General features: G+C 53.4%; 1 protein-coding gene across 5 annotated transcripts; it reads left to right on the top strand.

The window, feature by feature from the left end:
* The first annotated feature begins 480 nt into the window (after nucleotides 1-480).
* ARHGEF10L (Rho guanine nucleotide exchange factor 10 like) lies at nucleotides 481-23818 on the top strand. 5 transcript variants are annotated; one of them, XM_071798470.1, is made up of 29 exons: nucleotides 481-809; nucleotides 6104-6188; nucleotides 6785-6961; nucleotides 7063-7090; nucleotides 7791-7876; nucleotides 7972-8049; nucleotides 8227-8402; nucleotides 8825-8941; nucleotides 9723-9831; nucleotides 11184-11290; nucleotides 11501-11578; nucleotides 11664-11843; nucleotides 12061-12177; nucleotides 12268-12360; nucleotides 12593-12766; nucleotides 13366-13511; nucleotides 13845-13859; nucleotides 14028-14212; nucleotides 14299-14414; nucleotides 14590-14717; nucleotides 14809-14909; nucleotides 15870-15988; nucleotides 16260-16346; nucleotides 16435-16658; nucleotides 17316-17470; nucleotides 19439-19584; nucleotides 20712-20886; nucleotides 22582-22704; nucleotides 22790-23818. In XM_071798470.1, exons 2-29 carry the CDS (start codon nucleotides 6152-6154, stop codon nucleotides 23272-23274), a joined length of 3762 nt encoding a protein of 1253 aa, XP_071654571.1. In that variant the 5' UTR covers nucleotides 481-809; nucleotides 6104-6151; the 3' UTR covers nucleotides 23275-23818. The 5 variants fall into 5 exon arrangements, with proteins under 5 accessions (XP_071654571.1, XP_065710964.2, XP_065710967.2 ...); XM_065854892.2 differs by lacking the exon at nucleotides 481-809 and adding an exon at nucleotides 1175-1485; XM_065854895.2 differs by lacking the exons at nucleotides 481-809; nucleotides 8825-8941 and adding an exon at nucleotides 1175-1485.
* Nucleotides 23819-23880: the final 62 nt, after the last annotated feature.

Raw genomic sequence — 23880 nt, 5'->3', positions numbered from 1 at the left:
CCCCCTTTGCCAGTGTGTAATTACCCCACTCTGACTCACCGGGAGGGTTAGTTCCTATACATAGGATGTATGGCGGTGCTATATAGAGCTGGTTGCAGGTGCAAAGCCCCCCGGAACCTTTCTGTGCACCCCACCAATGCATTTCTGCTTGGGGGGTGCAAACCAAAGCACAAACACCCTGCGAAAGGGGGGGTGCTCTGGGTGTTCTGCGCTCCCTGAGCTGCTTTTGGGGTGTAATAACCCCCAAAAAATGGGTTTAAGTCCTCAGTGAGAAGTTTCTGGGGTGGAGGACAGAGGGTTGACTCATGAAGTGCAATTTGAGATACTGGAAAAAATGACTTTATTCTGTGATTGCAACTCGGGTGCTTTTTCGGATACACTTCTCCCCCTCTGCAAATTGGCTATAGAAGGTATATATATATATATATATATTTTATATCCCTTCTAAATATTGCGATAATGAGGTTAAAGTCCTCCCCACCACGATGCTCATGTCCCGTTCCTGGCGCCTCCACCAGCACCAATTCCACCACCCAAAAGCAAACCCGTGTTTCTAATATATATTTTCTATTATTTTCAGCTGCCTGCGAGTCACCCGAAGGGCACTGGCAGTTTATTTTATTATTATATCTATTTTTTCCGGGCTTGTTCGGCTGGTTTGAAGCCGGAATCAACCTGAGCGCTGTTTGGTTTGTTTGCAAGGGGTGTTATCCAGCAGGGCTGGGCCGGGAGTGCCGGCCGCTAACGTCCCCACAGCAGCACGGAACTTATTTAACAGCAAGAAAACAGCCTGAAACCCCATGAAATAGGTAAGATGGGTGCGTTTTGCAGCGAGGATATTGCATTTAAATAACTGCATGTGTGGGGCGCTTTGTTGCGGTAACAGTGTGTTTCGGAGGGGGGGTTTGGAGCTTGAGAAGTCAACGTGGGGTGGGGGAATAACCCGAAATAGAGACGTAGAGCTGCGTTTTGGCATTGGGAGCTGTGAAATGTTGTGGCGGAAATCCAAGGTTTCCAAGAAAAGAGGAAATTCCTGCAAATCCCGGGGTGGTTGTTTTTGCTGTCGGCAGTGAGAGGGTTAACAGGCCGCGCTGGGGTGTAAAGGGTTAAAAAGCCAAGGAGGGGGATAAATCCTGCTGGGAGGTTATTGGTGAGGCTTGGGAAGAGCTGGGGTGTAAATCAGAGCTGCTTGGGAAGAAGAAGAGGAGGAGGAGGGGGGAGATGATGCCCCAAATCCCGGCATCCCCCTCGCTGCGGCCGCTGGACCGCGGCTCCCACCGGGCCGGAAGCCTCGCAGCCCGAATTCTGGGGGTGCCGGGGTGGGTTTGGGGGTGTCCCCTCCCTTGGGCACCGCATTGTGGGTGATTGGGGGATAACCCCCCGTCCTTTTGGGGGTTTTTTGGGGTCATTTCCAACGTTTTGCCCCCGCCGGGGGCCTGCTCGGCCGATGTGGATACAAAGCCGGAGGAGCCGCGGCCTTCCCAGGTCAGCAAATAACGTCTCCCCTCCTTATAAATCCATATAAATTGATATATATTATGTATATATATAGGTTATCGCATCTTATTGCAGGGTGATCTTATCGCTTCGCCTCCCTGCTGCCGCCTGCAAGCCGTGCTTTTGTTATTTTTATATATATATATCTATATGATATATTTTGAGTTGCTTTTAAATAGATAAGCAGAAAGAAGCAGCAATGGCGAAGGAGGTGGGCACGGGTGCATCGAGCTTATTCCGCACCCTTTTTCGGGGCTTTTTCACCCTGTTTTCTTGCAGATTCTGTAAAGGTCGTGAATCCCTGCTGGGTTTTCCCAACCGCGGTTTGCGGCACCTGCAGAAAATGGCAATTTTGGGGGGTTTAGAGCATCCTCCAGGGTGGTTTTGACAGCAAATAATGGCAATTTTCCTTCCTTTTAGTGATGTTTTGGACGGTGGTTGCATTGGGTGCAAGGTCGCGTCGCACTCTGCGAGGGGGTGAAGTCGCCGCAATGTTTTCCCTCTGTTTGCACCACTTATATAGAATTGTTTAATGTATTTAGTGTATTCTAGTGAGATACCAGGTTGCAAAGAGCAGGTTTTGCCCCAAAATAATGCGAAGAAATGCATTTGAGGGGTAAACCCCGACGTTTTATGGGGCACTTGAACTGCTGGAAATTTAAAGCTGGAAACACTAATAATGGGGAAAAAAAACCTGTATTTTTTGGCCTTTTTTCTTGTTATTTCTGATTCAAATGCTTCTCCCTTCCAATTCCTTGCTGGAATAGTTTTGTAGCGGATGAACTTTGCAACTCCTTCACGAAGCATTGAAAGGAGGAGATTGGGATAAGGGTCAAATTGGGGAGATTTTTTTGGTGGTAAATAAGGCTTTTTCAGTGCTTTTTGGACCTCTTCATGAGAAAACTCAGCGGAACAGGTTCTTTTTAATTTACGTGCTGTAATTCTGATTTTTTTTACTGATATTTTGCCCCTTTTTCCCTGGGTTTGTGCGTCTCACGTTGTGGGTGGGACAAGGGATGGATTTTTTCCCACTTCAGTGGTGATATTGAAAAGGAAAATAAAGAGGAAAATGGTGGTAGGAACACCCAGCTGAGGTTCCACAGGAAGGGGTCCAGGCGGGTTTGAATGTCTGCAGAGAAGGAGACTCCACAACCTCCCTGGGCAGCCTGGGCCAGGCTCTGACACCCTCACCAGTTTCTTCTCATCTTTAAGTGGAACCTCCTGTGTTCCAGTTTGCACCCATTGCCCCTTGTCCTGTCACTGGGTGTCACCCAGAAGAGCCTGGCTCCATCCTCCTGACACTGCCCCTTTCCGTATTGATCCCCAGGAATGAGTCCCCCCTCAGTCTCCTCTTCTCCAGCTCCAGAGCCCCAGCTCCCTCAGCCTTTCCTCACACGGGAGATGCTCCACTCCCTTCAGCATCTTGGTGGCTGCGCTGGACTCTCTGCAGCAGTTCCCTGTCCTTCTGGAACTGAGGGGCCACAACTGGACACAATATTCCAGGGGTGGTCTCCCCAGGGCAGAGCAGAGGGGCAGGAGAACCTCTCTGACCTACTGACCACCCCCTTCTAACCCACCCCAGGTACCATTGGCTTCCTGGCCACAAGGGCCCAGTGCTGGCTCATGGTCACCCTGCTGTCCCCAGGACCCCCAGGTCCCTTTCCCCTACACTGCTCTCTAATAGCTCATTCTCCAACTTACACTGGAACCTGGGGTTGTTCCTACCCAGATTCAAGACTCTACACTTGCCCTTGTTCTATTTCATTAGATTTTTCCCTGCCCAACTCTCCAACCTGTCCAGGTCTCTGATGGCAGCACAGCTTCCAGTGTCACCACTCTTCCCAGCTTGGTGTCACCAGCAAACTTGCTGACAGTCACTCTATTCCCTCATCCAAATCATTGATGAATATATTGAATAATACCGGCCCCAGCACTGACCCCTGAGGCACCGCACCAGAAGGGCTGGGATTTGGGGTTAAACCACCCCTGCTTTGCTCTGGGGACCGTGCTGCTCTTTCTGCCAATAATCATGATTAATTCTATTATTTTGGCTGAAGTGATGGTGGAAAAATCACCCAGGTGGTGAAATGAGCCTTTGGACACCGTGGTTGGGATGCGGCACCGTGGGCTGGAGGGATTAATGAGGAGTCGGAGGAAACTCTTGGGAGTAAACTATTCTTTACATCTCAAATAACCCCTCCCATTGCTTATAAATAGCACGTGTGGTTATTTATAAGAAGAGATTAACGTGGGGGGGATGTGGGGAGGAGCAGGACGGTAAATCCCCTCTGCATCCCCGCTGGGATATGATGGAGTTTTTCTTATTATTTGCTCGCAAACCTCCATATTTAAGGGGGAAAATGGTTTTTGGATGGGGGGAAGATGCTTTATTGCTCCCCAGGGTTGGCAGCGGTTCCTGCCAGCTGGGACCTGTCGCTCCGCGACGGCAGCTAAAAATAAACCAAATAAAGCCAAATAGTTGCCAGCTTCGCTGGGCGAAGGGTCGGGCCGGGTTTAGCAGATGGCCCTGCTTCTCTGCCTTTATTTAGATCCAGCTTTATTTATTTGTTCCCCTCCCCGGCGCTGGGGCTGAGCTGAGGTTCACGGTGGAGGATCCAGCAGCTTTTTGGGAGCTTTAAATCTATATTTCCGATGATATTGTATCCCAGCATCCCTCTTGGATTGTTCTGCATCCCTGTGTTTTTCTTGGATTATTCTGCATTCCAATGTGTTTTTGGGATTATTCTACATCCCATTTTTTCCACCCAAATCTGCTCTGGGGGCATCTCCTTCCCCTCAGGTTTCCCCCATCCCATGGGATACGTTTTGTTGGGATGCACCTACCCCCAATATTGAACTATTACACACAAAAAATGATTCAAAATGACTTTTTTTAATCTAGCAAAACCCAATTAAAAGTGAGGGTGGGTTTATAGGAGGGCTGGTAATTCTCCTCGTGCTTGCAGCCCAAAAAATAACCAGCCCTGGGACAAATCAGGCCGGAGGAGCTTATGTCAACTCTCAAAATGGGACGTGACCTTCTCTGCATCGAATCGGGACCCGGCATCGTCCTCTTTGAACGCAGGAGCCACCGGGTTACTGGAAAAACAAAGCAAACCAGTGGGCAAACTGGTTTCTGGATCAAACCACCGGCATCGCTTTGCTGGGTGTATTTTCCCCAGGTGTTATTGGTTTATTTGATTTATCCAGGTGTTCTTTTTGCTTTGCCTTTTGTGTGTGTGTGTGTGTGCGCGGCATCGCTGCAGCAATATGATTGATGTTAGATGGGTCCTCGTGGTCCTCAGCACTTCTCCTGGTTTGTGGTGATTTTTGGCATCGCATCCATAGGGATCAAACCCTGGGAAAGGGGGAGAGCCCAGAATTGGCTCCCACGCTGATGGGAAGCAGATTAGGGACATGTGAGAGCGGCCTCGCTGCCAACCACCTTCATTTTGGGCCAAAAAAGGAGTTTGAGCAGGAAAAATAAGCATCCCTGGCTCCTCCTCCCAAATAAACCCCTATTAATGCATTTACAGAGGCAACGGGTTTGTTGCAAAGTGGTTGGAAGAGGATGTTTGTGGTGATAATGCAGGTCGAGGAGTTTTATTCGTGTTTTTTTAATACAAATAGGGTTGTATGGGGGTTAGGTTGATGTTTTGGGGGGTTTTGCAGTGAGGTTGGGGTTGCCGAGTGCTTTGCAGCATCAGCTTGTGCACATGTTGTGATTGCAAAGGGGATTTTAGCTCCTTTTCCAGGGGTAAAGGCGAATTTGGGAGGTGGTTGGTGATCTCAGCTCCCTCCTGCTGTGCTCTAGACCTCCATATATATGTGTTTTTATATATATGTATTTATATATGGCTCTGGAGCTGCGTGTCTTGCTGCAAAGCCACGTGGGGCGATTGCACCCACGCTGCAGCTCAAAGGGCTTTTGGTACATGGGGAATAAATAGATCTTAATTTTGGGAATCATCCGGAGTCTGTGCATTCCTATATCCTGATTTCAGAGGAAACGAGGGACAAATGATCACTGGGGGGGTCACAGGTTTTTGGAGCGGGGTGGTGTCATCCATCGTGCACCGATCGCCGCTTCCAGTGGGACCGAATTGGTAGAGTTGGGCCCCATTTTGCTCTTTGCAGCCCCTCGGGTGTCATTTTGTCCCTTGTACGTGGGGGGGGGTCCCCGTTCCGTCCTTCCTCTTCCCCACAATGACCTTTCGGGGCGTCGGGACGGGCGGCTCCGGTTACCGGAGCGGATGAGCCATCGATCGCCAGGAGGATGCTCGGCGCTTCCCAACCCTCCGGGACCCTCCAGCTTGATGCTCGGGGCTGGATTTGCCATTCCTGGGATAGATTTGCTCTTCATGGGATAAATTTGCCGTTCGTGGGATACATTTTCCGTGCTCGGGGCGGATTTCTTGCGTGCAGGCTGGATTTTCTGTGCAAACTTGGCCCCGGGGGCAGCGTTTCTCGTTCCTTGTAAGGTTTTGCAGCATCCGGAGCTGGATCCATCACCCCTGGGGGGGCTCCTCGCATCGCCTCCTCATCCGGGGATGGATTTGGGGGCTGATCTCCCCTCTCAACCCATTTCTCGTCCTCTTTCCCCCAGGAAAGCCTCGGGGAAGGGCCGAGGCGAAGCAGCCGGGACCCCCGTGCCATGGCTTCGTCTGAGCTGCCCCCCCAGCCCGCACTAGGTACTGACGACCCACCAGAGCTGCATTTTGGGGTTGTTTTTTGGTTTTGGACACCCAACCTTGGGCAGAAAAGGGGGTGCACCACCTGGAGGCATCCTACATGTCCCCATCGGGGTCATGAAAACGTGAAGGGGCTGTTGCTTTGTGTGGTTTTAGGGGGGGATGCTCAATTCTGTCCCTACCATCCCCATCATCCCCTGCATTGCCATCATTCCCCCTTCATCCCCCTGTCCCCACCATCTCCCGTGCATCTGCCTTTGTTCCCCATTGTGCCCCCTTCACCCCCTGCATCCCCCTTGTCCTGCACGTTCCCCTTTGCCCCCTGCATCCCCCTTGTCCTGGGCATCCCCCATTGTGCCCCCGTCGTGTCCCCGCATCCCCCATCACGCCCACTTCATCCCCCTGAACCCCCTTCATCCCCCATCGTGCCCGCTTCATCCCCCTTCACCCCTTGAGCCCCTTTCCTCCCCCATCATGCCCGCTTCATGCCACTTCACCCCCTGAAGCCCCATTGCCCCCCATTGTTCCCCTGCATCCCTCCTGGGGTACCACAGCACGGTGAGGGGACACCAAGTGACAAGAGCTCCTGCTCACAGGTGACCATCTCGCCCCGGCCACCCCGAGTCCCCACGGGGAGGAAGACCTCGGCGAAGCCTTCACTTTCGAGGACAGCGAGGAGGAAGAGGAGGAGGAAGATTCGTCGGCAGAACCAAGGGGGGACGGCATCCTGCAGGCTCCCCCTCGCAGGCGACGACCTGCCAGCTCCAGCGGTGGTGAGAGGGCAGGCTGGGTGTCCCCGATGTCCCCACCGTGTCCCCTTTGGGTGACACTGCTGGGTGCCAACGCAGCTTCTCTTTGCTTTTCCTCTCCGCAGACGGGCTGGTGCTGGAGACCCAGGAAGGGTACGTGGGGTTTTGGGGGCATTTTGAGGGAGTTTGGGTGCCTTGAAGGGGAAAACACAACTTTGGGGCTTGTGTGTTCCCTTTCCACCCCATTTGACATGTTGTGCCTCAGTTTCCCCAAATTCTTCCTATTACAAGCAGGAGATTGTAGGGTTTGGGGGCACACCCTGGCAATCTGGGGGGGCTTTGGGTACCCCTTTTGGTTAACCCCAGCCCTTGGTTGATGGAACTCCTTGGGATGGGTGTTTGAGGGGGGCTGTGTTTGCCCCAGCTGCAGATTTTGGGGAAAAATCTGCAGATTTGGTTGCAAAGAGGGTTTGTCCCACCCTGTGGAGCACACACAGGGCACAGTGAGTGGGGCAAGACCCCCACCAGGGATGGGGACCCCTCCCCATGTTCCCCAATGTCAATGCATCCTCCTGCCCTCCAGCATCACACAGTCTGAGGCTAAAAAAGCCCTTTTTGGTTCTTTTGCGTTGTGACCCTGAAATCTGTGTACCCCTCAAAATCCATAAAGCAGCAAACATGCGAATGGGGCGGGGGGGACATGACACGAGCTTTATTCTGTGCTTGTGAACCCCTGTAAGAGGAAGGGGGGTAATGGGGTTGAGGGGCCTTTATGCACCCATTTCAGGGGGGTTTGCACCCATTTTAGGGGGTTTTGCACCCCAGGTGCTCCCTGATTCCCCCTTCCCTGCAGGCTGCCAGTGGGGGTGAGCAATGGGGAGACTGGATGTGACCCCCACATCGGTACCCAGACCTGGAAGAGGAAAAACAGCCACCAAGGTGGGTTAAAAAGCTGAAAAGAACCAACCTGCAGAAGGATTTCTCCATCCTGGGTGCTGAGCTGAGTCCCTGGGGGGTTTTTTGTCCCCCCAAAGGTGAGCGCTTCGAGTTCCCGGCCGTGGAGGACGACGTGATCTATGACGATGTCCCCTGTGAGCCCCTCGATGCTGATGGTAGGGACGGACCTTCCCCGCTCCCAATTCCCCACAAACACATTTCCCAGCTGGGTAAACTGAGGCACAACCTAAAGAGGATGCAGAGTGGGGATGACCCTGGGTGAACTGCTGGGGTTTGGGTCCCTGGCGAGGGGGAGTTGCTGTTTTGGATGGGAAAGGAGCCGTTTTCTGCAGGCGTGGGGCCGGGGCGCAGCCTGATCTATGAGGAGGTGCAGCGCGGAGCGGGGCCGCGGGCTGGCGAGGATTTGGGCTGGAGCTCCAGCGAGTTCGAGAGCTACAGCGAGGATTCGGGCGAGGAGAACAAGACAGAGGCCGAGCCGGCCAAGCACCGGGCGTCCTTCCAGCCCAAGGTAACGCTTCCATTGATCTATCATTATTTTATTTCCCCCCCTCCCCGTGTTTGCTTGTTTAAAGGCACCAGAGCCTCAAGCCCAGCTTCCCGAAGCAGAAGATGCTGCAGATCCCGGGTTAACCCGCTGCAAAGCCACCGTGAAACTTTGGGAGTTTCATTTCTTGTTTATTTTTCCTTCCCCTTTTTTCCCCTCCTTTCCTTTTGCATCTCGGCATCGCTGGAGCGCGGCTGCTGCTTTTCCTCACGCTTGGCCCCTTCGTTGCTTGAGCAAAATCAGGTTTTGGGGAGATGCTGCCTGTACCGTGCTGCTTTGGGATGATTTCTCCTCCTTTTTGTTTTATTTATCTTTTTGGCTGCTTACCTGGATCTCTTCTCTGCCTCCTCTGCCTTCTCTTCCCGCCTGGTTTGCTTTGGGCTCAGCTTTCTCCAGACCTGAATAGACTAAAGGAGAGATACGCCAGGACTAAGAGGGACATCCTGGCTTTAAGAGTTGGGGGGAGAGACATGCAGGAGCTGAAGCAGAAGTACGATTGGAAGGTACTGTCCCTCCTCTGTCCCTTGTCCCCCCAAAACAACCCTCCCGGAGTTTATCCAGCCTGAATTCATCCCATTTTATCCCCCAGAAGAAACAAAAAACGAGTTAAGCACCACAAAGCTGCCTCTCATGTCCATCTGTCTTGGTGTCCCCATCCTCCAGCTGCTCAAAACATTTGTTTTTTTGGGGTATGTTTTCTTTTTTAAGGCCGTTTGGACGAAGCGAGGTTACCCGCAGGATAGATGGATCTGAGAAGGTTTTTTCCCCCCGATACGGGGTGGAAATCAGGTGGGGAAGGAGATTTTTGGGAGGTGTAGAAACATAGCGCAAAGCCTTTCCCAGCCCCAGACCGTCCAGTTTGGCCATTTATGGTCGGTTTAGGCTGGGAAAGCGATGCTGATGTCATCTTGGGCTAAAAACGCTGCGATTTGAGGTGTGAAACCCCAACACCGCCCCGCTTTTTGCTTTCTGGCACATAAAACCTTGTCTGTGAGGAGGGGACGGACGCGCTGGTGCCCCTGTCCCCTCCCTCCTCTTCGCTTTCACTGCACGTTCCTGCTTTGCCTGCGCCTGCTGCTGCGTCCCCACAGAGGCAGGAGAGATGCTGGAGCATCCTCCTTCCTCGGCCGCCTTCATCCTCCTCCTCCTCATTGTGCCGGGTGGGAAACCGGGGATGAATTTTGGAAGGGATGTCCCCAAGGGGACGGCGCTGCTGCATCCAGACCTGAAATGGGGTCCTGGTGCTGTCCTGAGCATCCCGGTCCCTCTCGTCCCCCTGCCCAGATGACTCAGCTGATGAAAGCAGCCAAAAGCGGCACCAAGGACGGGTTGGAGAAGACCAAGATCGCTGTGATGAGGAAGGTGACGTTCCTGCACCGCAAAGAAACCCCGGGTAAGCGGGGAATGGCCCCACCGTCCTTTTGAGAGCCAAATAGAAGCCTTTTTGAGAGTATTTTTTAAATTCCATTGTGAATCCTTATGGCTTTCAACATTTCCTTTTGCTGATTAATTTTCTGCATTTTAAGCTTTTTTTAAATTTTATTGTTATTATTTTCTCCCCATCTTGGCATTCCCGTGCAAGCTCGGTTGGTTCAGCTCACTCCAAGCACCCATGTCCTTTAGGGTGCAGCCCAGCTCCAGCACCCATGGGTGCCCTCCTTGGACGCAGAGCAGCATCTGCCCCGAAAATGTTTATTATTTTGGGGGTGTTTTCCTAATCCCCTTGCTATCATGTAGGGGATGGGGAGCAGAGGAGGAGGAGGGTGGTGGAGGCGGAAAAGCAGCCGCTCGCCCGCCGCAGCTCGAGGGTGTCCCTGGAGCATCACGGGGGAGGTAGGATCCCGGCGGGCAGCATCACGGCTCGGCCGGGGCTGCCCGGGGGATCCGTCGTGTGTGTCCCCAGCCTTTGCTGCATGTCCCCAGTGCTGTTTTAGCCTCGTTGGGGTGGTGGCTTAAACCCTTTTTGGGTTTTGAGAGCGGGATGCTGGAGAGCATCTCATCCCATGGTCCTGCAGAGCATCCCGTCCGTGCAGCGTGGGGATGGGGAGGAGGAGATGACGGAGGCGGCGGCCAAGGGTGGCGAATCCTCCCGGCCAAAATTAGGGAAGGAAAAAGGTCACCCGGCTGCCAGCGCCCTCCCCTCCCGCCCGGCCGGTCCTCCCCGGTACCCGCTATTTATAGGGTGACGGGGATGGGGCTGGGGTGGCCGTGACGGGGCGTTGCGGCCATGTGGAAGAAGTGGCCGTCCCCGTATGGCTATGGTGATGCCGCCGCCTTGGCTCGCTCGCCATCCTCCTCCTCCGCTGCTTCGGCCTCGGGTAAGGGCTCACCGTGCCGCCCGGCGGGTGCTGCCTCTCGCCTTCCCCTTTTTCTTCTGTGTGCTGCTTTGTTTGCTGCTCTTTTCCCCTCTTTTTCCCTTGCACCCACCCTTGGAGTGAGGATCAGGGGGATTTTCCCCCAACCAGAGTGTTTCTGGGGACAGGGGCCCTTTTTGTCCCCTCCCCACGGGGACCTGGCTCGGTCCCCACTCAGCCTGACTCATGCTGGTGTCCGGTGACAGTGGCTGGAGCTTGGGGACAAACATGCGATGCTGGGAGGCTTCATCTCAGCTTGCAGCTCCAGACCCAAATCCACCCCCTGCATCATCCCAGTGAAGCAGCTGGGGGGCTGTGGGCTTTCCTTTAGACCAAAAAACCTCTAAAACTGTTATTATTTGGCATTTTATTAAGTTCTTTTTCCCTGCAGGGGACTCGGAGGAGGAGGACACGGGGTTCCTGGAGGTCACCGTCTCCGACATGAAGCACCCACCCCCGGAGCTGGGCCCCATGCCTGAGGGGCTGAGCCCACAGCAGGTGGGTGTTGGTGACTTTGGGGGTTTCGGGGGAGTCACAGCTTCCCCTTGTCCCCGTGATTGAGCAACCGGGGAAAAGGCGAGTCAGCAGAAAGTGATGCTGCCACATCAGCACTTCTGCAGCGCCCTGTGCCTGCCTCACCGCCCGCCCCCCCCAAACCCTCACTTTTTGGGTGGGGGGGACAACAACCGAACCCCAGTTTCATCACAGGTGGTTCGGCGGCACATCCTCGGCTCCATCGTGCAGAGCGAGCGCAGCTACGTGGACTCCCTAAAACGCATCCTGCAGGTGGGGAACCCCCTTTTTTAAAGGTTTTTTTTTGGGGGGGTGCACAGGGATGCAGGGGATGCTGATGCCCCAGTATCTCCTGCAGGATTACAGGAACCCGCTGCTGGAGATGGAGCCAAAGGTGCTGAGCGCTCGCAAGTGCCAGGTGGTGTTTTTTCGGCTGAAGGAGATCCTGCAGTGCCACTCCATGTTCCAGATCGCCCTCGCCTCCCGCGTGGCCGAGTGGGATACAGCAGAGAAGATCGGGGACCTCTTCGTGGCCTCGGTAGGAGAAAAATCAGGGGAACCCCTCAAACCACCCCCTGGATCCCTCTCAATGATCGCAGAGAGGGGTGTGGAGGATTAAAGCGATGCGTCCCCGACTTGGGGTACCACCAGCATCCTCAGCATCGCTCCAAAAACACAGCAGCACCCCCACGCTTTGCTGAACCACCCCCTTTTTTTGGGGTGTCATCGTGGTTCTCCTCCTGCCCTCTCCCCAGTTCTCCAAGTCGATGGTGCTGGACGTCTACAGCGACTACGTCAACAACTTCACCACCGCCATGTCCCTCATCAAGAAGGCTTGTCTCACCAAACCCGCCTTCCTCGACTTCCTCAAGGTCAGCGGCACCCAAACACGAGCGCGTGGTGCCACCAGTCGCTGTTATGGGTGAAAACTTCTCTTTTTTGCCTTTCTTTCCCCCCTGTAGAAGAGGCAGATGGCCAGTGCCGACCGCGTCACACTCTACGGGCTGATGGTGAAGCCCATCCAGAGGTTCCCTCAATTCATCCTGCTCCTGCAGGTATGGGCGGGGGTTTCCTGCACCCACCTCCCTTTGCACCCTATTTTTTGCAGCATGGGTGCTTTGGCAAACATTTTAGCAAGGGGCACATTTTTGGGTTGGCATCTTGGGACCATCCCAAGGATCACCCTCCAAGCTTTGATTTTGGAGGTGCTGCAAGCGCTTCCAATTGTAGCATCTCCAACGGGTCTCATGTGGGTTTTTTTGGGGTGTCTTTTGTCCCCCACCCCAGGACATGCTGAAAAACACCCCCAAGGGCCACGCGGACCGCCTGTCCCTCCAGCTGGCCCTCACCGAGCTGGAGACGTTGGCGGAGAAGCTCAATGAGCAAAAGCGTTTGGCCGACCAAGTTGCCGAAATCCAGCAACTCTGCAAGAGCATCAGCGACCGCAGCAGCCTCAACAAGGTGGGTCCTTCAGCCTCACACCCTCCTCCTCGCCGTGGGGTGTTGAGCTTTGCAGCCTCGAGCTTCCTCTTTGTTTCGGGATCCCCGTTTGCGCCGAAAGGATGTTGAGTAAAAGCAAACCTGGAGGCTGGCACAGGGAAATTCCCCTCCAGGGAAAAGTGAGGATGAGATGTTGTCTCACCCGCCTGATTTTGCAATTGTTGGTGGAAAGTAAAACAAAACCAAATCTTAAATGAAGCTCTTGCAACACATCCTGGGCTGGGGACAAAAACCGCAGCGGGACACCCGCCAACTCAGCCCTGTGATCGGTATTTAGGGTCAGGGAATGAAGAGAGATCCAAAAAAGGACTGAAAAAGGATCGTGTTGGTCCCCTAGGGCTCTGCTGTCTCCATGGTTGGACATACAGGGTGCAGAGGGCTTTTGCATCAGAGCGTGTCGCACATCCGTCTCTGCAGAGCTCAGGGCCGTGTGTGCTCCTGGCTGGAGGAAAATCCTCACAATAAGGGCATAATAAGGGAAAAGCAACCCAAATTCTGGGGCAGGAGGCTCAGAAAAGCCCCCAGGCTGAGCCCCATCATCTTCTCCATCCCCTCCGCAGCTGCTGAGTTCGGGGCAGCGGCAGCTCCTGCTCTGCGAGACGCTGACGGAGACGGTGTACGGAGACCGCGGGCAGCTCATCAAGTCCAAGGAGCGGAAGGTTTTCCTCCTCAACGACATGCTGGTCTGCGCCAACATCAACTTCAAGTACGTGCTGGTGGCCCCCACACCCCCAAAAATCACTTTGCAAAGTGGCGACGTAGCGAGCATCTCCCTTCCCCACCTTGATTTTGGGCTCACTGGGGTTTGTTAGACCCCAAGGGCTTTTAAAACCATCCCAGCTTGTTTTGGAGAGGGAACCCAACTGATATGGGGTTGCTTTGCACCCCACTTTTGGTAAAACCTCCATCCCCTGGTGCTGTTGGGTCCCTGAGCCAGCGTGGGGTCCAGGACCTCTGGGCTTAGTGGAGGTTGATGATGCAAACCCCTCCTTCAGCTCCCTATAATACCACTTGATTAATGATTTTTCCCCTCTTGCAGGCCGGTGAACCCAGGGTAGGTGCTGTGCATGGTCTGCGGTGGTTGCGTGCCCCACGTTTGGGGGTGCAGGCGTGCAGTGGCGCATGGCGTGGGGTTGCAAAATGCGCTTTCCAAGAGCTCGCAGAGCAAACCGCAACACTTGCTGATACATTGACAGACTTGTTTTGCGTCCTCCCTCGGCAGAGGCCAGCTGGAAATCAGCAGCTTGGTGCCCCTGGGTCCCAAATACGTGGTGAAGTGGAGCACGGCCCTCCCGCAGGTCCAGGTGGTGGAGGTGGGACAGGAGAGCGGCGCCTATGACAAGGACAACGTCGTCATCCACAACGCCGGGGCCAAGAAACACGCGCCGGCCGGGCAGGCTTCACACAGTGAGCACCCAAACCTTGCGCTGGTTGCAGTGGAAAGGGATGGAGAATTTCTCCATGGTCCTCATGTCTTTATTTCTCCACCCAAGATAAAGTGTACCTGGGGCCACCGCGGCTCTTCCAGGAGCTGCAGGACCTGCAGAAGGACCTGGCGGTGGTGGAGCAGATCACCCTTCTCATCAGCACCTTGCATGGCACCTACCAGGTACCTCTGTATGGGCAAGCTCATGATTCGGGTACAACCAACCCTGGGGGCTTTGCAATAACCATGTGGTTCCTCAGGGACCACCATCCTCATCCTCCTGAGCCCCAGGGGTGAAATTCAGGGATGAATCAGGCTTGTTTTGGAGGTTCTTTCATAATTTGAGTTTTTCCTCCAGAACCTGAACATGACAGTGGCCCAGGACTGGTGCTTGGCCTTGCAGAGGATGATGAAGGTGAAGGAGGAGGAGATCCACTCCGCCAACAAGTGCCGCCTCCGTCTCCTGCTGCCTGGGAAGCCAGATAAGTGAGTTTATAAATCACGGGTGGGCTGTTCCCTCCCTGGGGAGGAGGAGGGAGAGGCCGAAAATCAACCTGGTGATGCTCTCCCTACGCAGGTCCGGCCGCCCCATCAGTGTCATGGTTGTGTTCATCACCCCCAACCCCTTGAGCAAGATCTCCTGGGTCAACCGCCTGCACTTGGCCAAGATAGGACTGCGTGAGTAGCGCGTCGCTCACCGTCACCCTGGCTTTGAAAAGCCAAATTCGGGAGTTAGGAGGAGGTTTGTTCAGAGAGGTGGTGGATGAACCATCCCTGGAGACATCCCAGGCCAGGCTGGACGGGGCTCTGAGCAACCTGAGCTGGTGAAGATGTCCCTGCTCATGGGCTGGATGAGCTGGGAAGGTCCCTTCCACCCAAAATATTCTATTATTCTATGGCTCGTATTGCTCTGAGCAGCCTGACAAAACAGAGCAGGGGAAAATATTCAGAGCAAGGGGCTGGAGGACACTTTTGGGGTTTATATGCTGGAAAATACTGGGAACTGGTAATTCTGCCTTTTGCTGCTCTCACTGACGGGGCTGAACAGCTTTCTATAGAACAGGATGAATAAGCGAAGGAGGAGCCGACCCTCCTGCCGCTTCCCCACCCCATCCCTGTGTAAATCCACCAGCTGCTGCAGAAACAACAGCAACACAAAGTTTAATGGAAGAAAGAAAAAACCAAATCATTTGAAATCCTATTTGAGTGCTCAGATCCCCCTGGGCTGCAACTATTTTTGATTCTCTTGTTTTTAACAGTTTATGTATTTGTTTGGTTTGTTTTTTTTCTTTTAAATCTGGGATGCCTGGGGGATAATCCTGTATCCACGAGTTAGAAATGAAAACACATTAAAGCCTAATGTGAAGAAACACATTAGGGTGTGTTTTTTTCCCCCTTTTTACATATATATTATTTGGGTTTGGGGCTGTTTTTGCTGCTACTTCAGGCATTTGCTTGGCTGGGCACCGCACAATAATTTGGAGAAAGGGGGTGAGATGTTCCCCAAGTCTGCAGATGATACTTTGGGGTTGGAGATGAAAACCCTGCACCCCAAATTACTGATTTTGGGGTCCCACTGGGAAAGGGAAGGATGCTGGGGGGTGGTTTGGCCCAATCTGACCTCTCCGCTGGCTGCAGGGGAGGAGAACCAGCCGGGCTGGCTCTGTCCCGATGAAGATAAGAAGAGCAAAGCTCCGTTCTGGTGCCCCATCCTCTCCTGCCACATGCCCGCCTTCTCCAAAGCCCTTGATCTGCAGGTAAGAACCACATCCAACCTCTTCTCCAACATCCCCTGGCACCTCCTGCCCCTTTACATCCATCTTTTTTTGGGGAAAAAGGCAGAAATCCCACAGTGGGGTCACCAAGCTGGTTGCAAGGATAGAAATTCACACAATCCAGCCTGGAAAATTAAAAATACAAGCTGGGCTTTGGCTGGATCTTGATTTTTGGGGTGTGTGCTGATACCCGGCGTGTGTTGGGTTAATTTGGGGGTGCTGCACCCCTCGTGTACCCTGGTTTCTCCCCCAGCTCGGCGCTGCGGTGCACAACCCCGTGCAATCCTCTCTGCTGGGCTTCTCCGCCGTCAGCACCTCGCTGCCACAGGGCTACCTCTGGGTGAGCAAAACAACCCCAAAACGGGGCTAAAAACCCAAAGTTTGGGTCATCCTGGCTGGGGATAACACCCATTGTCTGCTTTGCACAGGTTGGGGGCGGCCAGGAAGGCGCAGGGGGGCAGGTGGAGATCTTCTCCCTGAACCGTGCCGTGCCGCGGACGGTGAAATCCTTCCCGGTGGCATCGCCGGTGCTGTGCATGGAGTACATCCCCGAGGTGGGGGACGATGGGGACACCCGGGAACCCCGACCCACCACCGAGCAACCCGCCGCGTCCCCACATCCCACCGTCTGCTTGGGCTTGCGGGATGGCAGGTGAGTCTGTGTCTTCTCCATCCATCCATCCTTGGGTACCGGCACCTTGGGGACCACCAGCATCTCCTGCATCTTGTCCCCCCCTGTTGTCCTCACTATCTGCTTGCGCTTGTGGGACAGCAGGTGAGTCTGTGTCTTCTCCATCCATCCATTCATCCACCCATCCTCGGGTGCTGGCACCTTGGGGACCACCAGCATCTCCTGCATCTTGTCCCCACTGTTGTCCCCACCATCTGCTTGTGCCTGTGGGACAGCAGGTGAGTCTGTGTCTTCTCCCTCTATCCATCCTTGGGTACTGGCACCTTGGGGACCACCATCATCTCCTGCATCTTGTCCCACCATGTTGTCCCCTGTTGTCCCCACCATCTGCTTGGGCTTGTGGGACGGCAGGTGAGTCCATGTCTTCTCCATCCATCCATCCATCCATCCTTGGGTGCCGGCACCTTGGGGACCTCCAGCATCTCCTGCGTGTTGTCCCCTGTTGTCCCCACCATCTGTTTGCGCTTGTGGGACAACAGATGAGTCTATCTTCTCCATCTATCCATTCTATCCATCCGTCCATCCATCCCATCCATCCATCCATCCATCCTCGGGTACCGGGACCTTGGGGACCACCAGCATCTCCTGCATCTTGTCCCCATCATGTTGTCCCCCCAGCATCGCGGTCTACGGCAGCGTGGACACAGGGACGCAATGTTTATTGACCTGCAAAAGCCCGGGCATGCAACCCGTCCTCTGCTTGAAGCACAGCCCAGAGTTCCTGTTCGCCGGGTTGCAGGATGGGACCGTGGCCGCCTACCCCAGGAATAACGGTAAGGACATCCCCTTGTGCCTTTTTGGACAAGATTTTGGGTGGGACACTATAAAAAAAATAGGGATTGGAAGTTCTATGAGCCGGCGAGATGTGCTGGCTGCCAAAATGGTGATAAAAGCACCGTTTCTCACTTTATTTGGACTAGATGATCTTTTGAGGTACCTTCTAATCCACAACATTCTTGTAGCCCAGGGTGGGTTTAAAAACGCTATTTTGCATTTTAAAAAGTGCTATCTTATTTTAAAAATGTTCTTTTGCATTGCTAGGGTGAATGCAAGAGGTTTTGGGGGAAAATATGTAGAAAAAGGTCCTGGCAAAGGGGGTGATACATAGCAAAGGGTTTGTTCAGGGGGTGGTTGCACCCAGGGAAGGGTCCGATACCTCAATGCACAAGGACTCGGGGCTTTTAGCTTAAAAATAATCACCCTATTGCTGCTATAAAGCAAAAACCCTACTCATGCAAGACCTTTCTCCTTTGTTAGCTTCATTTTTGGGTTGGTTTTCCCCGGTTTCGGCTCAACCCAAGGCTGGAGCTTGACTGCTCGCCTGGGCTGTTAATACCTTTGCTTCATCACTAGAGGGTAGGAAAGAGCCTCAAATAATGTGCCGTATTGGCCTATTTTTGGACAAAAACCTCTCATTTACTCTGAGAAACCCCGCAGCGAGCAGCACTCAGGCCACACCAGAGTCGGCAAAGCCATTTAAATTGAATTTTGGGGTGCTGCGCATCCCCTTTCTCACCCTATAGCAACCGTACAATCCAATTAATGAAGTGTTTTTAATTTAATCTCGATTGCATAAATACACAGAGAAAATAACGAGCTGCTGGCAGGGCTGCGAGGTGAGGGTTTTAATCTTATCCCCATCTTTTTGGAATGCAAAAGCCTTCCCGAAATAGCTCGATTTTTAGGTGAAAATGAGGATTTGCTGCAAGGCGGCTGGGCTGTAAACTCCTGCTGATGGGAGCAGAGGTCCCAGCGCCCAAAAGGCTCTTTTAGCCCTCGGATCTTGCGGTTTTATTTAACAAAACTGGCATTTGGAATAAGAAAAGGAGAACAATTATATCTTGAAGCTGCTCAGCCACTGCTGGTGCTGAATTTATCCAAATCCAGCCTGGATGCTGTTCATAGAGACACTAGGTCAGCTCTGGAGCTTCAATTTAACAGCAAATAAATTGTAAAACAGAAAAGGGTGAATTATTGGCTTTTGAGACAAGGAACATGCCCGAGTGTTGCAGGTGGTGCTGCTAAAAAGCTGCTTGTGCGGGGGCAAAGTGTTTTGGGGGGTTGGAACAGGGGGTGCGAGCTCCGTGCATCCTTTCGCTTGTGGCATTAAGATGCTCGGAGGTGACAGTGGGGACACCAGGGGTTCTCAGTTACTTAGGGTGGAATATTGTGTCCAGTTGTGGCCCCTCAGTTCCAGAAGGACAGGGAACTGCTGGAGAGAGCCCAGCGCAGCCACCAAGATGCTGAAGGGAGTGGAGCATCTCCCGTGTGAGGAAAGGCTGAGGGAGCTGGGGCTCTGGAGCTGGACAAGAGGAGACTGAGGGGGGACTCATTCCTGGGGATCAATATGGAAAGGGGCAGTGTCAGGAGGATGGAGCCAGGCTCTTCTGGGTGACAACCAGTGACAGGACAAGGGGCAATGGGTGCAAACTGGAACACAAAAGGTTCCACTTAAATATGAGAAGAAACTTGTTCCTGGTGAGGGTGTCGGAGCCTGGCCCAGGCTGCCCAGGGAGGTTGTGGAGTCTCCTTCTCTGCAGACATTCAAACCCGCCTGGACCCCTTCCTGTGGAACCTCAGCTGGGTGTTCCTGCTCCATGGGGGGATTGCACTGCATGAGCTTTCCAGGTCCCTTCCAACCCCTCACATTCTGGGATTCTGTGATTCATCATTCAAAAAATGCTTTTTACCTTAAAACATTTCCCTTTCTGAGCATCTTCTTGCCCCTGCTTGCATTGCAGGGGGGCTGTGGGATGTGGGGGAGCAGCCCGCCCGCCTGGCCGTGGGGACCGGCCCCGTGCGCGTCCTCCTGACGCTGGACGAGACACTGTGGGCCAGCTGTGACAACCAGGTCACCGTCCTCGATGCCACCAGCCTCCGCGCACAGGTAGGGAGCAGCGCCGGGACCCCCGTGCCGCATCCACCGTGGGTTTTTGGGGGGGTCACAGTGCTTTGAACCCCATAACACACAGCCCTGCCTGTGCAAAGACCTTTATTGCTGCTGCTTTGCTGCTTTTCATCGCTTTCAGGTCCCTTCCCTCATAGGGGGAGGATGCTGAACCATCTCCCTCTCCAAACAGAAAATGTTGACAAGTCCCTTATTTTATTTTATTTTTAATAAAAAAAACCTTTCTCCCACCTTTAATTTTCACATTTAGTGCCCAAACTTACTTTGCATGTATTAGCTGTCGTAAATCCAGCCTAACGGCGATGCCGGAGATGAATAATGCATCGGGGACTGGATTCGTTTTCAGGCTCTGATTTTTATTTATGACAGAGGCCGGGTGGGAATTTTTGCAGAAGAAAAGTGATGGAGGAGGAAAAAATATCCAGGGATACAGGAGGATTGGTGTAAATGGTATTTGGTGTAGTGGGATCTGCCTGGAATGAACCATCAGGGAATAAACCCCACATGGGGTGGGGAAAAAGGGGGAAATTGCCTAAAAGTCTCTATCTGCCCCAATTTTGTGTGAGTTTTTTGGGGAGATGCGCTTTGCAGGTCATTTCAGGAAGGGGGTAAATAGCCACTCCTCTTTCTTTTAATACACAAAGCAAATTTTAAGGTAAAAAAAATGTTACAAAGCTATAGGAGAAACGCAGGCGACGCTACTGCGTGAAGGTTTCTCCCTCAGTGATTTAATCCTTCTGTGTTAATGTGAGGTTTTATTGGGGGAAACTGCAGCAAGCGCAATTTCTGATGCAAAAAGGCGTCTTTTTCCTGCAGTTTGCATCCCGTGTCTGATGGGGAAACGTTCCAGTGGGGAAACTGGAAGCAGATGGGCCCATTTTTGATCCCCAAATGGCTCTTGCAGGGGGGGCTGAGCCTTTTATCGCTGGTTTTAGGGGTTGGAGCAAAGCAGGAAGGTCTTGTCCCACCTTGGGCTTTGGATGTGGTTTTGGTCACTCTGATCCCCTCCCTGTGCAGCTTTGCAGCTCCTGGTGAGAGCAGCAATTTTAGGGATAGACCCTTTGATTTCTTTCTTCTTTTCTTTTTGAAATCCCCAATTTTGGCAGCAAACCTTCGAGGCCCACCCGGACGCGGGCGCCAGCATCACGCACATGGTCAAGGCGGGCAGCGGCGTCTGGATGGCCTTTTCCTCAGGGTCCTCCATCCGCCTCTTCCACACCGAGACGCTGGAGCACCTGCAGGAGATCAACATCGCCACCAAGACCACCTTCGTCCTGCCCGGTGAGTTCTGCTTTCCCTCGCTTTTCATTGCAACGAACGGGCGAGTTGGGGCATCACCCCCTGGATGTGTTGCTTGGGTTTGTGGTTGTGATTTGCAGAGAAACTGTGTGAGGAATTTATTGTGTAAAGGTTTGAGCTCGGACATCTGGGGTCTCTGCTTGTTGATGGTGGGGATGGAGCTGGTGGCATCTCCACAGCTGTGTGTGCATCACAGAATCATCAGATCATGGAATAGTTTGGGTTGAAAGGACCTTCAAATGTCACCCAGCCCATGAGCAGGGACATCTTCACCAGCTCATGTTGCTCAGAGCCCCGTCCAGCCTGGCCTGGGATGTCTCCAGGAATGGTTCATCCACCACCTCTCTGCCCAACCTGGGCCAGGCTCTCACCACCCTCAGGGCCAACAATTTCATTATATCCATCCTGAATCTCCCTCCTTTAGTTTAAAACCATCACCCCTTGTCCTATTGCAACAGCCCCTGCTGAAGAGTCCGTCCCCATCTTTCTCATCGGCGCCTTTTAAGTACAGAAAGACCACAATAAGATCTCCCCAGAGCTTCTCTTCTCCAGGCTGAGCACCCCAGCCTGTCCTCACAGGGAGATGCACCCATGCACCCCATCTTTGCACCTCTGCTCCTACACTTTATCTGTTCACCCCACTTTTGCACATATCCATCCTTGCACCATCTCTGCACCCGCGTGTGCATCCGTGCATCCCACCTTTGCATCTGCGCACCCCATATCTGCACGTGTGCTTGCAGCCACGTATCCTTTTCTTGCCCCTCTGCACCCCGCGCTTGCACACGCGCCTGCATCCTCGCACTCCACCTTTGCACCCATGCATCCACGCGCCCCGTTTTTCGCACTTCTGTGCATCCTTGTGTGCATCCACCTCTTCATTCCCATGCACCCCGTCCTTGCACCCCGTCCTTGCACCCCGTCCTTGCACCCCGTCCTTGCACCCCGTCCTTGCACCCCGTCCTTGCACCCCGTCCTTGCACCCCGTTTTCACCTCCTTGCACACATCCTTTCACCCCATCCTCTCACCCATGTGTGCACCCCATGGCCACTGTCCTGTGCACCCCATTTTCCCCCATCCAGCACCATTTCCCATCCACGTCCACCCATCCTGCTCTCACCCACCCCGTGCTCGCCAGGTTGTCTCCCGCCTTGTTCCAGCTACCGAGCGACATAATTGCGTAATTAGTTATAAGTGCGATACTCATGTAAGTCGCTCTTTTTTTTTCCCCTCTTTTTTTAAGGGCATGTTAAAATATTTATCACTTCCTTTTCTTCCCGGGCGAGCGAGCGTTGGGTATTAATGCGTTTTTGAACTCGCGCTCCCTCATCCTTTTTAACTCGACAGGTCATTAATAAAGCCCTCCCGGAGAAACCGGAGTTGCAGATATATTGCTTCGCCGAGTCCGACGCCACGCAGCGCTAAGTCCCGGCGATCAAATATTCATTTGCCATTAGAAGTCTCACTTTTTCCCTCTTATTTTTCTTTCCCCTCCTCCTTTTTTTATTTAGTTATATTTGCAGTGCTCTCCTTGGCGTGGAGACCTCCGTGTAAAGACGCCGCTTGGTTTTGCGGGGACTTTGGAGTGTGTTCTTCATGATAAACCCGCTGGTTATTGGTTCTATGGGAAGATGTTGGTGCAAAATCATCCCTCGTCCTTCTCCTTTTTGTCACAGGTCAAAAACACGTCCGTGTCACCAGCCTCCTCATCTGCCAGGGCTCGCTTTGGGTGGGCACCGACCAGGGCATCATCGTGCTGCTGCCCGTGCCCCGCTTGGAGGGCATCCCCAAAATCACCGGTGAGCACCCCAAAAATCCCTCCCTACGTGGATTCAACCTTCTTTTGGGGCTTGGTTTTAACAGAACTCTTCTTCTTTTGGCCAGGAAAAGGGATGGTGTCCCTCAACGGCCACGGTGGCCCCGTGGAGTTCTTGGCGGTGGCATTGAGCACCCTGGCGCCCGACGTGCTAAAAGGCGATCAAGAGGAGGAAGAGGAAGGCGAAGATGATAAACCCCCCGAGCTGGACGGCCCCCCGCCTCGAGAAATGAGGAAAAAAGGGATTTTATTACAATATCGCCTCCGATCCACCTCGCACCTCCCTGGGCAGCTGCTGTCGGTGCGGGAAGCGCCCGCGGGCGTCGCGCCGGCGCACACCGAGGAGGACGGTTCCATCTACGAGATGGCCGATGACCCTGATATCTGGGTGCGGAGCCGACCCTGCGCCCGTGACACCCCCCGCAAGGAGATTTCCTCGGTCGCCATCATTTCGGGGGGTCGGGGGTACCGTAACTTCAGCCCCGAATCGCCGCGCCGGGGGGGAGATGCCGACAGCACTTTGCTCATCTGGCAGCTCCCCTTGATGCTATAGCACCCCAGGACCCCCCCACCCACCTGGCACCTACCTCAGAAAACCACCCGAAAGCTGCCGGGGGTGGTCCTGCCCTGGGTACATCACCCTTGGTTTCTTTTAAGGAGGAAAAAACTGAATTATGGGGTGTTTTTTTTCCCCCCAAAACCAACTTTGTGCATGGGGAGAGGGGATTTTTTAGCGGTGAGAGCGGTGACCTCCCTGCGGGCTTTGGAGGTGCTGGCTCTTCAACCCAAGGCGTCTGTGTGTCTGCGTGTGAATATATATATATAAAATATATATATATAAATATGATGTATATTATTACCTGTATAAAGAAGGAATCTGTATATATTGGGGCAACTCAGAGATGCAGGAATAGCGGTTGGGAGCGCTCAGCGGGTGCCGGCTGCGCTGAAATGGGGGTTTTGCTGAAATAGCCCTTTTTTTGACTTTGAATCGAGGATATTTGGTACCAAAATCCCCTGGTTTTGGGAGCTGAGTACACGTGGTTTCCAGAGGGAAATAAATTTTGGGAGCATGGAAATAAATCCTGTAGGAATCAGCGTGTTTCCTTGCAGTATTTTGTAACTGGGTTTGGCTCGTGTCAATGTTTTTCTCTCCCTT

The sequence above is a fragment of the Patagioenas fasciata genome, chromosome 23 (genome assembly GCF_037038585.1).
Source record: "Patagioenas fasciata isolate bPatFas1 chromosome 23, bPatFas1.hap1, whole genome shotgun sequence".
Lineage (NCBI taxonomy): Eukaryota > Metazoa > Chordata > Aves > Columbiformes > Columbidae > Patagioenas > Patagioenas fasciata.
This window is presented reverse-complemented; position numbering and strand designations above follow the sequence as displayed.